At 41.4% G+C, this 15853-nt stretch overlaps 1 protein-coding gene across 1 annotated transcript; it reads right to left on the bottom strand.

Annotated features, from left to right (window-relative positions):
• Window positions 1–11: 11 nt before the first annotated feature.
• Window positions 12–15608, bottom strand: ap1g2 (adaptor related protein complex 1 subunit gamma 2). The gene is made up of 22 exons (XM_051399100.1): window positions 15466–15608; window positions 14609–14811; window positions 13983–14107; window positions 12925–13066; window positions 12416–12512; window positions 12220–12296; window positions 12012–12107; window positions 11447–11527; window positions 10982–11080; window positions 10824–10879; window positions 9927–10040; window positions 8073–8213; window positions 7573–7627; window positions 6845–6967; window positions 5283–5372; window positions 4706–4833; window positions 3868–3972; window positions 3565–3712; window positions 2677–2839; window positions 2170–2321; window positions 1782–1880; window positions 12–1428 (listed from the first exon to the last, which is right to left on the bottom strand). Exons 2-22 carry the CDS (start codon window positions 14807–14809, stop codon window positions 1321–1323), a joined length of 2400 nt encoding a protein of 799 aa, XP_051255060.1. The 5' UTR covers window positions 14810–14811; window positions 15466–15608; the 3' UTR covers window positions 12–1320.
• Between the last annotated feature and the right edge of the window lie 245 nt (window positions 15609–15853).

Below are 15853 nucleotides of genomic sequence, written 5' to 3'. Positions count from 1 at the left end.
CAAGTCATTGCTAATGATTCTGAAAACTGATTTTTTTTTATTAGAAAATGACATGAAACAGAAGATTTAAAGACAGTTTATGCAACTCAAAATACTCATCCTGGTCTTCTCTTTACAGTTTAGTTAAGGTAGTGATCTGAAACAGTCTGGTAGAGATTGCACTGAAATCCACTGAGAGCACCATTGCTGACATCCAGTATCCAGTTTTTATTAGAGGTCCATGATTGTGAGATGAGTTATCAAATTAAGCTGATGCACGTGTTTACTTTTCTGTCCTTCTACAACAAAGGGTTGTATTAGAGATTCCAAAGACTTTAAACACTTGTAATTGTGCTCATATACTTAATATGTAAAATATACATCTTGCAGACAGTATGATGTCCATTGTTCTTCTTGTATCAGTATACAGTCTTCAGAAAATAAAATAACTCGGGAGCCTCTGTAAACAGGCAAGGAGATACGGATCAGGAAAAGTGTTGCTTGAGTGAGAGAGATAAAAATCTGTTCATATTTATACATCACTGACATTTAAAACTATTTCTTGGCCTCCAAAACTAAATATTTTTTTGTAAGAGGGTTCTTGAAGGGATGAAAGGCACAGGGGAATTAATTAGGAGGTGGATATTCAGTTCAGCTGAATGAGGCATGAGAAATAGGAGCAACAGAAGACCAGTGAATGCAACACGAGGTTGTCTTTAAAATCCTGAACCCTTGAATAATGTCCTTCTGTTACCCAGTAAAGTCAAATATACTGGATTAGAGCATTTCATAATAGTGGATTATTAGTAAGTATTTAGCTGCTTTTCAACAAAGTGAAGATGCTAAAGGCAAATGTTTCATAAAGGAAATCACTTCAAAGGGAGTACACATGAGAGTGCCATGTGAGGACAGTTGATTTAGTGGCTCATACTGACTGACACGAGCCACATGAATAAATATTTATGGAGTGAAACAACTACAATGAGCTTTAGTAGCTTTAAAACCTGAATGGTACAAAGTTATTACGGACAGTTGTCATTGCAAAAACCCCAGAGAAACAACTAATATTCCAAAAGCTTGTGCCATCAGTCACATTTACACATGGACTCCAGAGAAGTGGGAAACTATGTGAGCTCATGTATGAGGCCGTAGTTTCCTGTGAAAGAACAGTGTTCTTCAGCCATAAAAACAACCAACAAAATCAGGAATTTAAGAGACAGCAGTTTTGACTGTAGTGTAGAGGGTGTGACGGCAGAAAAAAACCTTCCGTCAGCAAAGGGCAATGCCTGCTGACTCATCCACACAGTGCTGTCATAGTCCTGTCGAACCGAATGGCTGCCGTCAGTGGCCGGCAGCACTGAGCCCAGGGAAAGAGTCGATCTGGACTGTATCCTGAAAGGCTGATCCTTGGCTGCTGTAAGATATGCGGATTCTCATCTTCAGATTCACCTGGAGGCGGAAGAAGGATTTAGATTGTGTGAAGCAGCTAGAATTGGCTCTGCTTCAACTGGGACAGGAGTAACAGAACAAGATTTGGACCTGGCACACGACGCACACTTGGCAATGATGTATTGTTCTTGCTGAATACAACAACAGGTTTGTGGGGGTTGTGTGAAAATGTGGAGATAAGGTGTGAAGATTAATTATAATGTATTTTCAAACAGATTAAACTTTTACAACAGAAAGTTTGATTTGCAGGGGGTTGGTTTTCTCCTTTGCTCATAAAGATGTATGGATCACTGATCCTGACTGACATGACTTTGTGAATCACAGCTTTGTGGGTGTGTGTGTGTCAAACCCACCTTGTTTGGGTTGTTGAGGACTACCATCTGGGTCACCTTCGCTGCGCCTCGTGCAGGAAGAGAGTCCCCACTGGGGGCCTTCATGTGTAACTGGACACTCTGGGGGAAGATCAAATGGAACTTTAAAGTTTTAAGCCCCAAACACGCCTCCATTTATTGCACTGATGCCTGCCACTGAGAACATGACAGACTCTAAAACTGACACCCTGCTAGCAACACAGACTGCTCACATGTAGAGAGACAGTAGGTGTATCTGTGTATGTGATACAGCACTGGAAATGTACAAAGTGCTGAACTTTGTTTAGTGCACCTGGGCAGCCAAAAATCAACAGAGAAAGCTTGTTTGCTGGTGAGTGTGTGTGGGGATAGCGTGCTTTATCAGACAAACCTTGGGCACTGCAGCCTGCAGGGTGAAGCTGCTGATGTCCGAGTCAGTGGAGTTGGAGGCTGTCAGTGTGACTGTCAGGCCCGAGTCTGACTGTTTCTCACAACTTAGAGTCAAAGCCACCCCAGCTTTCTCATACACCTGCACTGTGGGAGCTGCAGAGAAGATAAGATAAGATAATTCCTTTATTTATCCCCCTAAGGAGAAATTCATTTTGACACAGCAGCAATAGGGCAAAGCAGCGCAAAATCACAGTAAACATATTGCTAATATTATTAATATTAGAAAATATAAAAACTATAAATTAAAGTATATAGACTATTTGTTGTTCAAGTAGGACATGGAGTCCAAAATATGAGCAGAAAATTAAACTTGACTAAAACAAAACAAAAAAAACTAAACTAAAACTACTAAACTACTAAAGTGAGAACAGATATTATAAAATGTTGCATTCGTTTAAAACCAATACTGAGCAAAAGAACTGTGTGTGTGTTTATATGAGGGTCAGACCTGGTGCGGGGGGTGCAGGCTCTAACCCTCCCAGTAGATCCAGGAGGTCTCCTCCAGTAGTGCTAGAGGTGTTGGTGAACAGGCCAGGTGCTGTACCTCCTACTGCTGGAATGGGCTGTAGAGTCACCTCAGAGCCTCCCAGCAGGTCTAACAGATCACACACCTGAGGAAGAAACACCAGAGGAGACACCTGCCTGTTTGAACCCGAACAGAACACACTGCTCTGCATTTTCAAAACAAATCTTTCAAAGGATATTGAGACTGTGTGAACATTATTTGAATGCACCAATAATATCTGCACGGTAACAGCACAAACTTCATCTGTAAAGGGCTATAACTAACATATTCATAAAATTAGAAAAAGAAGGCACCGCTGACCAAACATCTGTGCCATTAAAAGGTCTGCAACTGTATCTTCATCTCTATACTTAATCATTTTGTATTTCATCACAACATTGCTGCTATACTGGTTAGCTAAGCTTCATTACAATTTGATTTGATAGAGAAAATGTGTGGTTGGTAAACCAATCCACCAAGTGTCTCCGAGTAAACTATTTATTATGCACAGCCCACAACAGGGTATGATGTTGTAACACTAAAATATTTATAATAAAGCCCATCACATAAAAATAGACATTAGCTTACAAGCCAGACAGATGTTTTGCAGTGTCAAAAGCCCATTTTGCTGACACATTGGGCCACAGATGTTTAACATGTCATAAGACAGCTTTTATCAATTATCAGTAAAATCTTGTAAATCAAAAGGTGACCAATGAAAAGAGGTCAGGTACAGACTAATGGGATTGGAAAACCTAGTTTAATTGAGTCATCAGTCCAGTCTTGACTAAGTTGCTGTCATACAACATGCATCTGTGTCAATGTAAGTACCTGGTTAGCAGGTTGTTGTGGCAGCAGTGGTTCTCCCTGTTTGACTTTGAGTGTTTGGATGTCCTTGATGGGCTCCCCTGTTGACTCTCCGTTGGTATGACCCGGCGAGTTCTTTTCAATCACAGGCATCCTCTCCAGCACTGCTGCCCTGCAGACAGTGGGGACAACTCAGCGCATTATGGCCATAAAAAAGATGTAAGCAATCCTCAACACTGGAATCACAACTTTTAATTCTTAGATACATAATATCTTACATGATTATATAACAGGAAAAGTAGACTTCCTTATCATGCTGTTGCATACCTCATGTGGTCGTATTTTCTGAACAGAGCATTGTATTCAACAGCCCTCTGCTGGAGCTCCACATCGATACAGCTGCCGTAGATGCTGACGATGCTTCTGATACGACTGGCAGGGATGAGGAGATGAAGAGAGAGAGAGCAGCAGTTAGAGGACTGTTCTGACATTACTGCATCTATTTAGAAACGGTCTTAATCAGGAGTCCTTTCTAAACAACCCCCTCTAACTGGATGTTAGACCCTAGAAACAACTTGTCCAATCATCTGTTCAAAACTTAAACGGGTGCGACAAAATTCAAAGTCTGTTGCGACCAATTTTGTGACACCATTGATAACACTCTTTACATACGACACATTAACATCAAATCTTTGCCACAGAGAAATACGAGCCAGAAAATAAGAACAGGGATTTAATAGAAACATGTAGCTGCCTGAGTCTTGCCCATTCTTGAATAGCTCTATTGTTAGTTTCATTAGCCTCTTTTAACTTGAGAATGCAGCATTTAGCCTTCACTGAAAGGTGTTGCAATGTTGTAGCACTCAAATGCAGGTTGATAGTGTTTGGAAATGTCAGTGTGTACAATGTTTCGTTCCTCACTAAATGTGTTTTTTCTCAACACATGACAAAGTAACATTTGACTAACTGGTTGTGATCAACAGACCTTTCTGACCAATCAAATACTGTACTGCATACTTTAGTTCTTTTTGATTTATGCAGCAAATAAACAGAACAAAACAAAATAAAATAATTCTGACTCATTGGCATTAGCCACAGTGGTCTGTTACTGTGCTTTGACTGTATCCGGTCAGTGTTTGCTGTGAGTGACAGAGGTGTTCCTTACTCCACGTTATCGGTGATGCGTGTGCTCAGTTTCATGGTGGCGGTGAGAGCAAAGCCTCTGGTCGCCGGGGACGACATGTGGGACTGCAGAACCGTTTCCAAGGCGTCAAGGACGTCATCTTCAGTGACCTGATCGAGAGACATGCCAATACAGGCCCATTTTAGCTTATAGTATTAATTTAGCTGATGATCCATCACATTCACTGCATAGTGACACAGACCCTTCATTTATGAGCTGAGGACTAGAAAGACATTTGGACTTAGCATTGGGTAAATTCCCAGACACTACCAGATACCAAATATTGCTATTAGGAAAATTTCAAATGCTGAATTAAAGACCAAGGTAACTGGATTCCCTGTTGCATAAATCAGCAGTTGCTATAGGTAGAGCTATTACTACTCACATTACTACATTAGTTCCAAACCTGCTGTCATTGTGGCAGAAACAGTCAAATGTTTCTTTGTGTTCTAGCAGACAGGAGGTATGTAAAACCTTTTATGATCTAGCAATGGGCAGAATCACTACTACTACTATTTATTTGTATTATACTATAAAACTGTGTTGGTGCTTGGTGTACCTGAACGGGCTCAGTCTCCTGACACTCTCCTCTCAGCAGCAGGTCTCCATACTCTCCTATACACCAGCACGCCACCTGCACCAGGGATTGCTGCATATACAAATGTTAAACTCACAGTAAGAAATAATCCCAGAGTGATACTTTGCATTTCTGTGAGACTGGCTTGCTGGTCAGCATAGCAGTTTGCAATATCAGAGCCACTGTACCCTGAATTCACTGGAAGTTAATGTGGTGGAAGATGGGAAACTGCACCACACTGCAGATGAGTACATGGCTGCTGATCTGACTTGCCTCTAAAAATAAACCTGATTGCATCAGCCAGTTTCTAACTGAAAGCCTAGCTATTCTCACTGCCATGGAACCAAACCAGCTATTTCTGGTTCACAACTGACACACGCTTTTCTTTTAATGAAAAGTTAAGAGTTTTGCACATTATGCTGTGCTGCAAAATGATCCTCTGTCAATCATTCATATTTAAAGGTTGAGTGTGTAACAATTAAGTGGCTCTATTGGCAGAAATTGAATATGTTCTTAGGTATGTTTTCATTCTTAGGTATGTTTTTTTGATCTTCAATAAGCCATTCATAGGGTTAGGGTTAGGGTGGCCCTTAAGTGAACTGCAGTCCAACTCTTCCTGGCGGTCCAAAGCTCCTGTGCTAGAGATGTAAACATCAGCACTCCCCCAGTGCTCCAAGCTCCCAGTCAGGGCAAGGTCAACTAATAGCACCCCTAGCTGCACGGCTAACTGAGTTGACTAGCTAATGCCATCTACAATTAACAGCAGTTAGCAGTTACTTTAGCAACAAGTAAAGCTTCAGTATCTGTCCATCAGGAAACTCTGTAAATCACCAGAAGTTGAGGCAGAGCAGCCAGAGGACATCAGAGGGAGAACCAGAGCATATTTTCCTCATAAAATATGATTCCGTTTCACCAGAATCAGTGATAAGGTTATAAAGTTGTGTTTTTGTAATCAGTGAGGCCCAGCCCCGAGAAACACTCCTCTCTGGCATTTTTCCAATCTAATTCTTGTCTCACTTGTGGTCTGCTGACCAGTAAACTCATCAAATTCAGTGCCCCATATCACCATTTTGTGGTTTGTTTTGTTTTACTTTGGCTGCAAACTGAATGCATAATTGTATTTTGTTTTTTGAAACTACACTAAATAAATTACACTCGATCAGCTATACTGAGGTATTGATTTGTAATTTGCAACTTTTAATTACAAAAAGTTTTTGCATTCAACAGAAGACTTTAAGCATTGTTCCTATGATGAATGTAATCACATCTTATCACTCTATTTATCCAGATATGAGATATTATTATTATATATGTTATACTATATATTTACCCAGAGACAGACGATGACTTTATTGTCTAGACTCACTGAATGAGCTGAGCTGACCAACAAGCCACTCAACTTCAGTGCTCCTTTAAAACATGAAATGCACAGACACACACACACACACACACACACACACACACACACACACACACACACACACACACACACACACACACACACACACACACACACACACACACACACACACACACACACACACCTGAGAGATGTCAGTGAGCAGAGCCCGGTACAGCTTGTGGACGGTGTAACAGTGCAGCTCTGAGGCATTGGTGATAAGCTGGATCAAGTTGGGCACCGTTTCATCTCTCACGTCGCCCCCTGCCTGGCAGAGTGCAGATCAGAGTCAAACACAAGCGCACACTCACACTCACCAAACTCCATTAGCCAGACAGCTGGCCCAAGTATTTGGGTCGCCCTACATTTCCTCCCAGACACAATGACCTCACTTAGCGGACGTTTCTGTCACTTTTCATATACATTATAAAGGATATGGAATAAGCTTTAATTCATGCCACATCTCCCCCATTGCTCCATATCAACACATATCTTTTTGCGAGAAAAGTGCAAAGGATTAGTGTAAGTATTAGCTTTTCATGTAGTCACCTACCTAGATGGAGCACAAAATGAAAAGTAAGGATGTAACAGAGTGCAAAATGGAAAGCATTACTCCAGAATAAATTAACTTTTCAGGACCTGGGGCTGCGTGTATGAAGAAGAAGGTAGAAGGTAGACAGAAGAGGTACAGTCTCTTTTCAGATGAAAATCAAATTTAAAAATGTACTTAACATTTCGATGCATACACAGCTTTCATAGACGTGGCCCCTGGTATCTACAGTAAGGCATAGTGCACTAATGGTGGCAGTGGACAACTTAAGAAGAGTTGTGAGTGTAAGAGGCAGCAGGGTGAGTGGCTCAGTCGGTATTTACCGTGGTGAGGACATGCAGGATGGTGTCAATGTGCCAGCGCTGGGAGGGTGCATACCTGACAGAAACAGAGACACACACACTCAGTAGTGCTTGAGGGTGAGTCACACACACGCACAAATCCATCTGTATCCTCTCACTACTTATACACACACCAAAACCAAAGTGCATCAAGTGGCAGGGACATATACAGTAGAAACAAAGAGGGCTATTCATCGTCACAGTGCCACTAAGAGAGACGGGTATCACAGAGAGACACAGAGTGAGACATGTAGACGCGTACAGTTTAAACACAGAAATGTTTTTTTGTTACAGCCTTAACGCTTAAACAGCTGCATCACATTAATGCCCACAGTATCCAATCCCAGCTCGGTACAACAGAACACATTAAATGTATGCCTGTGCACAATAACGTATGTGTGCCTGCATGCATAGATACAGTATGTGACATGTAGTAAAATCATGTAACGAGCACACTTACGTGTCTGCAGTGTGTTACTCACCTCTCTGCAGCGTTGAATATGCCACTGGCAGCTTGAGCCCTGAGCTCAGGGGGGCAGGAGGAGAGGAAGAGGAGCAGCTCCTTCATCATGGAACGGACGTTGGAGGCTGACACCAGCGCCAAGGAGAGATCCAACGCACGGCTGGAGAGTTGGCCAGAGACGATTAATGTTGGTAACTGTAACTGTGAGTCTGGTGCCATTTCTTTTTCACTTCACCAAATTAAAGATGTAAATTCTGACTACAGCTCATTTCTCTGCTGATACAACTGAGGTCAGTCAGTGTGTTCTTAACTGACCAGACGTAGCTGTAATGATGCAGAAAATTAATCTTCACATGTTCAATCTCTCTGCATCGACACGTGTTTTGGAGCAGGAAGATGAAATCCACCCCACTGAAGTGCCCTTTAGCAACACGCTGACCTGTTAGTGCCCACAGGCGGCTGTCTTATATCTGACCTTTCTGTGGACCTACAATAGGCCATGTGGAGAATTAACCCACTGGGATCAATTAAGTATTGATTTATTATCATCCTCATTAGTATGGCTGGAAATCACCAGGTAGCTCACAGTGACATTATCACAAGACAGATGATTATGTGATATACTGGGAAAATGATCTATGATACATCATAATATCTGTGCAGCTGAAAAGGAAAATATAGTTTTAAAATGGCAATGTTTGTTTCAAAAAGCATGAAATCCGACCTGTCCTTCACTGCGTTATGAAGAGCTTTACATTTTCTATGCAGTTGAGATGTAGATGAACAGTCTACTAGTGAATTGATATTCACCAGTATATTGATACACCAGTATCGACAGCTTTTAGACACCCAGTTGGCTGCTGCTGTTTCGAATATAAACACAACGGCAACTGTGCTCTGCAGCAGCAAGGTGGAGAAATTATTTTGTCTGGATCAATAAATGTTTATGATATTAGTTAGCAAAACTTGCTATATTAACTGGGTCATATTACTGTTAGGAAATTAGAGGCAGCCGATATCGAGTCCCAATCCGAGACTTGTATTTTCCTAGATAATACAGTTGAGTGCACACTTCAACTAAAGTTATTCAAATCAATCCAATGTATCTGCTTTACAACTGTATAGCTCTGCATTACATCAATCTTTTCCCTAATGTTTTTTTTTTTTTTTTAAGTATGCTATAAAATTGTCTTGATTGAATTTATGTCTCCTTTTAAGTGTCCTCCAGTGTTTGCAGCCTTTGCTTGAGGTACCTGAATCAACTGTATTCTGTATTCTTTTGCACAAATTACATTAATAAGTTACTGTTATTGGCTTTTTGCTTGCAGAGCTTTTGCTGCACTTGCAGCGGCTGGTGTGGTGAGTGTGGTTGTTGTCAGCTCTCCACCGCTGTCCGTCTCTCCTCCTGCTCAGCGGTGTGGAGCAGAGACAGACAGCAGAGAGCAGCACAATGGCTGCACTTGTTGTATTGCTGAGTATGAATGTTTCAAGAGTAAAAAGGTCTGTGTGACAGCTGAACAAATGATCAGACCTTAATTAGCTCCAATAACGATCTTTGAGATTGGATCGGGAGATCCCTAAATTTTAAATCATCTTGCTTTGTTTTACCTAGAGGAGGGCCAAGTGATGCTGTATTAATTTACCATCAGAAATCTATAAATGTTTCCTACATTTAGGAAAAATGATCTCCACTTCATATCAACATACTCCTGAACATAAATTTGAAATTTGAAAAAGATTAAATCAAATTGATGTTAGAAGATGCTTTTAAAACACATATTAGGGGGTGACATTGGAAAAGCATGTGTCAAGTTTACTGAACATCTGTGGAATAACAGCTGTGCCTGACAACCGGAGAAGAGGTGAAAGTTACCGCTTGACAGAAGCGTCTTGGTCCTTCAGGCAGTCCACTATGGTTCCCCGATGACGCTGCACTGCATTGTGGTCTGTCCCAACAATCTTTTGAAGAGAGATCATGGCAATGTACCTGGACATGCATACAGAACAGGCAGAAGAAGAGGAGTCATGTTTTAAGCTTCATACTTCATTTGATGAAACACTGTTTCTGAGCGTATAGTGTTGCACAATATATTTAACAAATAAATCATAATAATAATAATTTTTGTGTTAATACCAATTTCTAAGTATGAGCTAACAATCCATATTGATTGACAGTGCTGTACAAACGTAACTTTCTTAACTTGGCATGATAAATAATTCATCTTTCCACTTGGAATGTCTCATGAACTAATAAAGTATTTATGTGAGCACAGGAGAGATGTTATCTAGCCAGGCAGGGCTTGCAGGAATGAACCAGTCCTATTACACACATCTCACAGATACAGTGAGATTCAGGGGCCCCACATGTAAAAACCAGACAGTCCTGCCTGGCCACATGGCCTCGATGGAGACAAACCCAAAAAATAGTAACACAACAAAACCCAAAGGAACCTGTAACCGCCACAGTTCCTGATGAAAAATGCAATGGCCCAAAATTAAGAGCTCAGCATTACCAGGCAGACAGTGACCTTCTGGTGTGGCTCTGGAGGAATGTCTCCAGAGAAAGTGATTAGTGAGCTCAGACTGGTAACAGCCATTTGGGAAGTTTTTGTCTGGCTGCAGTGAGTTTGCCGTTGGCCTTGTGGAATGGAAATGGTAAAATGGCACGGAGAGATAAGAGAGGAAGGAAGGAAAAGATGGGGGAAGAGACAGAAAGAGAAACAGGAAAGTGGGGAGGGAGGAATGGAAGAGAGAATAACACAGCACTAACCGAATATTCCTGTCATTGTTCAGAAGAAATCTTCCCAGGATGTTCACAGCCAGAACCTGTGGCATAAGTGAAGTGAAGTGTGGGTGCATTTATTGATTAATCTGGTCACATTATTCCCCATGTTATTAATGTGGTTAAACACAGTGAGAAGTGCTGACCCTGAGGCCGCTCTCTGACTTGATGTGCAGCACAGTGAGAACAGTCTCGTACAGCACAGCGTTGCCCACAGTTTTAGTGCTGTCAGTGTTGGTCGCCACCTGCAAGCCAAAAACACGTCAGTACATTAGTCATATACGCATACATGAATTTATTCAGACCATATCTTAAAGATTTGTGACATTTTTAAAGAACAATATGTTTTGTTATTCAGTCTTTTATGTTTACTGTTTTTAACCACCCAGTTAGGGGTAAGTCTTTCTGGAGGAACATATTCTGGCACACAGGGAATGACTGGGTAGTCAGTCACCCAGTTTAATATAGAGCCAAAGAACCCTAGAACACCTAGATAAAACTACACCAACAAGAGTTGGGAAGTAGATAATGTTGCAGTGGATAACTTCTTTAGAAGAACATAAAATTAACAAAAAATCAGGTATTTGTGTATATGAAAGTGAACACTGGACCTGAGCTAGTAGGTCGTTCATAGCGTCACTGGCTCCCTCGTTATTGCGACCGAGAATCCTCAGCAACCTCAAGATGCGTACCTGAGGATAGAGAGAGTGAACAGATGGACTACTAAGTTATTTTGGTACATCGCATCAACAAAAGTAGGAGGGAGGATGAGAGGATAAATCTGTGTGTGTCATTGTGAAAATAAGAAAAACTAATTTTCAGTCCTGACACACACATTTAAGAATGTATCTGCGCCATAAAGAAAGAACAGTGAGACTTTATTTCACATAATAAGTCTTGACATTAATAAATCACCCAAGTGTTCAAATGTTTTTGTTCACATTGAAATAAAACACTATAAAATCTGCTGCTTGTTGTCACAAATTCGGGAAAATTGATAATATACCATATGATTTATGACAGCAGCTAAGATGTCTCCAATGTTACTATTATTGCTCTATAGTAAATTGTGATGTAGTGCAGAATTCCAGTGCCAAGCCAGTAAAGCATCAGTTAAACTTAATTACCTAAACTAAACAGAGGGATATGATATGATGCATTAGAGTCCAGACTGACCTGTAGGAAGGGATCACTGATTCCTGCCACATCGTGCTCTGGAGAATAACCCGAAATGACCAGACCTTTCATGATCTGAACCAGATCTGGCACTGTCTGAGATCCACACAGCACAAACACATTACAACAGAGAGACAGATACATCGAGTGCAGAGATATAGAACTTAATAGATCCATTGTCAAGTGTGTGTGTTTGTGCCCCTGGTACCTTTCTGAACCGCTCCAGTGTCTCTTGATTCCGCTCGCACAGCTCGGTGATGAGTACCACAGCACCATGTAACACACCTACCGATAAACACAGCAAAAAAACATTGAGGAGCAATTGGCTACTTGCGAGACAAGCTGAGACAACATGAAACTAATCGGTAAACATATTACTACGTTATAAAGGTTGATCAACTGACCGTGGTTCTTCTCAGCAAGGAGGGACCGAGCTGCGGGGGTGAAAAGCTCCCCCAGATCATGAACCTTTCTCACAATGTGAACAGCACACAGAGCAGCCTGGAAGAACAGCAGGGCAAGTCATCAGCACCATTAAACCATCACTACACTGACCAGGTGACAGCAGGTTGTTGTTCGTTTTATTGCTATTACTGAGTCTGACAAAGTGTACATCAGCTGCTTTAAATAGGCCACAAATCATCCAATACATCATACTGAGAAGGTTAGATTTAACTGCACCAATTGACCATAAATGGATAAGACATTATCCAAACACTAGTAAACAGCAGGACATAATAAATCCTAGCACCTTTTAAATGAACAACATGTTTTAGTCATGTTGTTTGTCTTGATGAGGGGCGAAACATTGGCTCTTAAATATGATTAAAGTAGTACAGAATGTCTTTTACGTAGTGATTACACTGGTAGTAATATCAATATTGTAAGTGCTGCCTAAAGTGGAGGTCCCCACCTTCTTCTTTATGTAGGAGTTGGAGGCTCGGAGCAGCCTATCGATCTCTGGTGCCAGATCTCTGCACATCTCAGCTGAACCCATACAGGCCAGCGTGCACAGAGCCAGAGACTGCACATACTGGTTACTGTGAGAAAGATCACTGGAAAACACACACACACACACACACACAGAAAATACAGAAATTACAGTGTATATCTGATCTGTGTGTATTACTGGGTGCAAAGCATTTTACTGAAATGTGACTGACTTCCTGATTCTCTTTTCTTATATTTAGCTCATCATTCTGTCTCCTGTGATCACTCAGTTTACATCTATGCTTAATTGTTATGCACCAACTTACCAAGGCAAATTCCTTGTATGTAAAAACCTACTTGGCAAAAAATGCTATTCTGATGTGTCCTATTGTCAATTATGACAATTAACTATTGTCTAAGATATGATTGTGACATATACCATTGCTGTAAATTGAAATTTGAGGGTTATTGATCTTTTACAGGTAGTCTTAACAGTTAACACAGAAAACGCATTCATAAGCCGTATATAAATGCTTATCTAACTTTCATTAATTCCAAATCTATATACTTGACTACAACTCTATTATAATGCATTATTAGTCACTAATCAAGTGTTTATTAAACGAGTAACCCACAGATTTATCATTGCAGTCCTACAACACTGTCAAACAATGGACAGTCGGACAGGATTAAAATAGATGCAGCAGAAGCAGAGATATGAGCTATTGTATCCCATGCATTCTTCTTTCTTGTGAAAACCTGGCGCCTACATTACCCACAATACAACTCAACCACCAACAGCTTGGTTGGAGATTCAGGTGTGCTAGTAGTAGCTGATGTAGCCTTGAGGCGCTAGAGACTTGTTTCTAGTCCAACTCAAGTGACATCACTTGAGGCAATTTTGCGCAGCTCTCTTTGGAGCCACTTTAAGCTTTATATAACTTTTAAATGCTAAATACAAGGGTTAAAATAAAGTGTGTACAAAAGATCTAACATTTATTCTATTTTAATGAGATTTGAAGTTCAAGTGGCTGTCCTTACTTCTTGATGGAGTTGGTGATGAGCAAGCTGGCGTCCTGCTTCTCATCCAGCAGCATCATGGCCCCCAGATATCCTACACGCTTCTCGCTGTAGCGAGGGCTGGCTATCATCCGAACACACTCCATCTAGTAGGAAAACCAACAACTCCATTAAATGTGAGGTTACTACTAATACTGACACTACTGATGCCCCTGGGGAAATGTTCTGCTCTTTGCCAGTTCTAAGTGGAGGTCAAGCGCAGCTTCAGAGCAGCAGCCCTGGAGCTGGGAGGGATTCAGTGGCCTGTTTTTCTTGACACGGGTTTTCTATGCTGCACACTTTGCTTGAGGGAACTGATAACAATCTGCAGTGTTGTAATGACATTCACATAGCAGCAACATTACTAATATCAATAAAGATCCCCAGTGTGCATTTATCTTCGTATTTTGAGCTCTGTCATGCTCACACATTCTTGCTGAGCACACAGTTAACGTAAGGGATCAGTGCTTAGGACATCGTAGTTGGACACTGGGACTGTATTCAACCCTGAACTGAACCCAGATCTTCCAGCTACATGATGGTTTACCACCCTGCTAACCCCATTTACCCAAGCGAACCCATGACAGGCATTAGCCAAATCCCCTCACCTGACCAAAGTGAGCAGGGTAGCCCAACATGTGCACATAGAGCAGCTTGGCCAGGTTGTGCGATCGCCCCCCATTGTCGGATTGTCTGAACTGTGCCCGGATGGCTGCACACTCCCTCTGGATGACACCCCGCTCCTCACACTGCGTCCTTGCTGACCTGATGGCCCGGATCATCTCCTGTAGGGGTACTGATGGAGACATGGCTGTGTGGTGCATGTGTGGTGTGTGTGGTGTGTGTGTGGTGTGTGTGTGTGTGTGTCATGGACATGTTAAAATACAACATTAACAGAGTGTTCTCTGTTCCACTTCACTATGCAGAGTTGTGCTGTGCTTGATTTCACTTCCTGTTTCTGAAAAGGCTCCAGATGTGTGTATGCCATGACAAAGCTGTTACTACACTATAATACATCTTTAGAAGAGCTGTTCTCTCTCTCACACACACACACAACTACAGTGTGTACAGTTCAAAATCAGCTCAAACAACTCCAACTATGTTACAAGTCAGGTAAGCTGACTGTTGTTTCTGATGACAGCTTGCTGTAGTAGCGGTATTTACCCCTAGAGCCGGCTTAATTTATAGAAAGTTACTGCCAATATTTAACGTTACACCTATATATATTATATTAAAACTACATTTGAATTAACGAGTTAACTACCAAGTTAGCATGACACTCCCCCGGTCGATGATGCAGGTCAGTGAAATGAGCCAGGGGCTAGCCAACTGACCGCACACAGCTAACCTTGCAGATGCTGTCAAGCCTGCTCAGTGAGAGACTGTCGAGCTAAAAGAGCTAGCTAAGTTAGCATTACCGGCTGTGTATGTGAATGGTTTCAGCTCCAGAACAACAACAACGTACCTCAACGCTGTTCACAGAGTCGCCAGTATTTAAAAAGTAAACCGGTTCAGCCGAACCCCCTCCAGTACACGGCAGCAGTCAGTTGGCTGGAAACCCAAATACTGTGTATCCATGAAGTGTAAACGGATCCGAAAGTAATCACAAGACTTCCTGTCACACCTTTCAAAATAAAACCTGGGTGATACATTTTGCATTTTGGAATATTATTTATTAGCATTATTTTGTATCATATCAAATCATTAAGATTTCTGTTAAAATCAGAAAATATAAGGGAGTTGCCTCGAGATACCATCACACAGGATTTGATGAATTGCTTACTGAGTAGGCCTTTTTCATGTGAGACATTGTTGACGTGTTATAGCAGGAAAAGCACAGCTGCAATTAATAA

The sequence above is a fragment of the Dicentrarchus labrax genome, unplaced genomic scaffold (genome assembly GCF_905237075.1).
Source record: "Dicentrarchus labrax unplaced genomic scaffold, dlabrax2021, whole genome shotgun sequence".
Classification (NCBI taxonomy): Eukaryota; Metazoa; Chordata; class Actinopteri; family Moronidae; genus Dicentrarchus; species Dicentrarchus labrax.
This window is presented reverse-complemented; position numbering and strand designations above follow the sequence as displayed.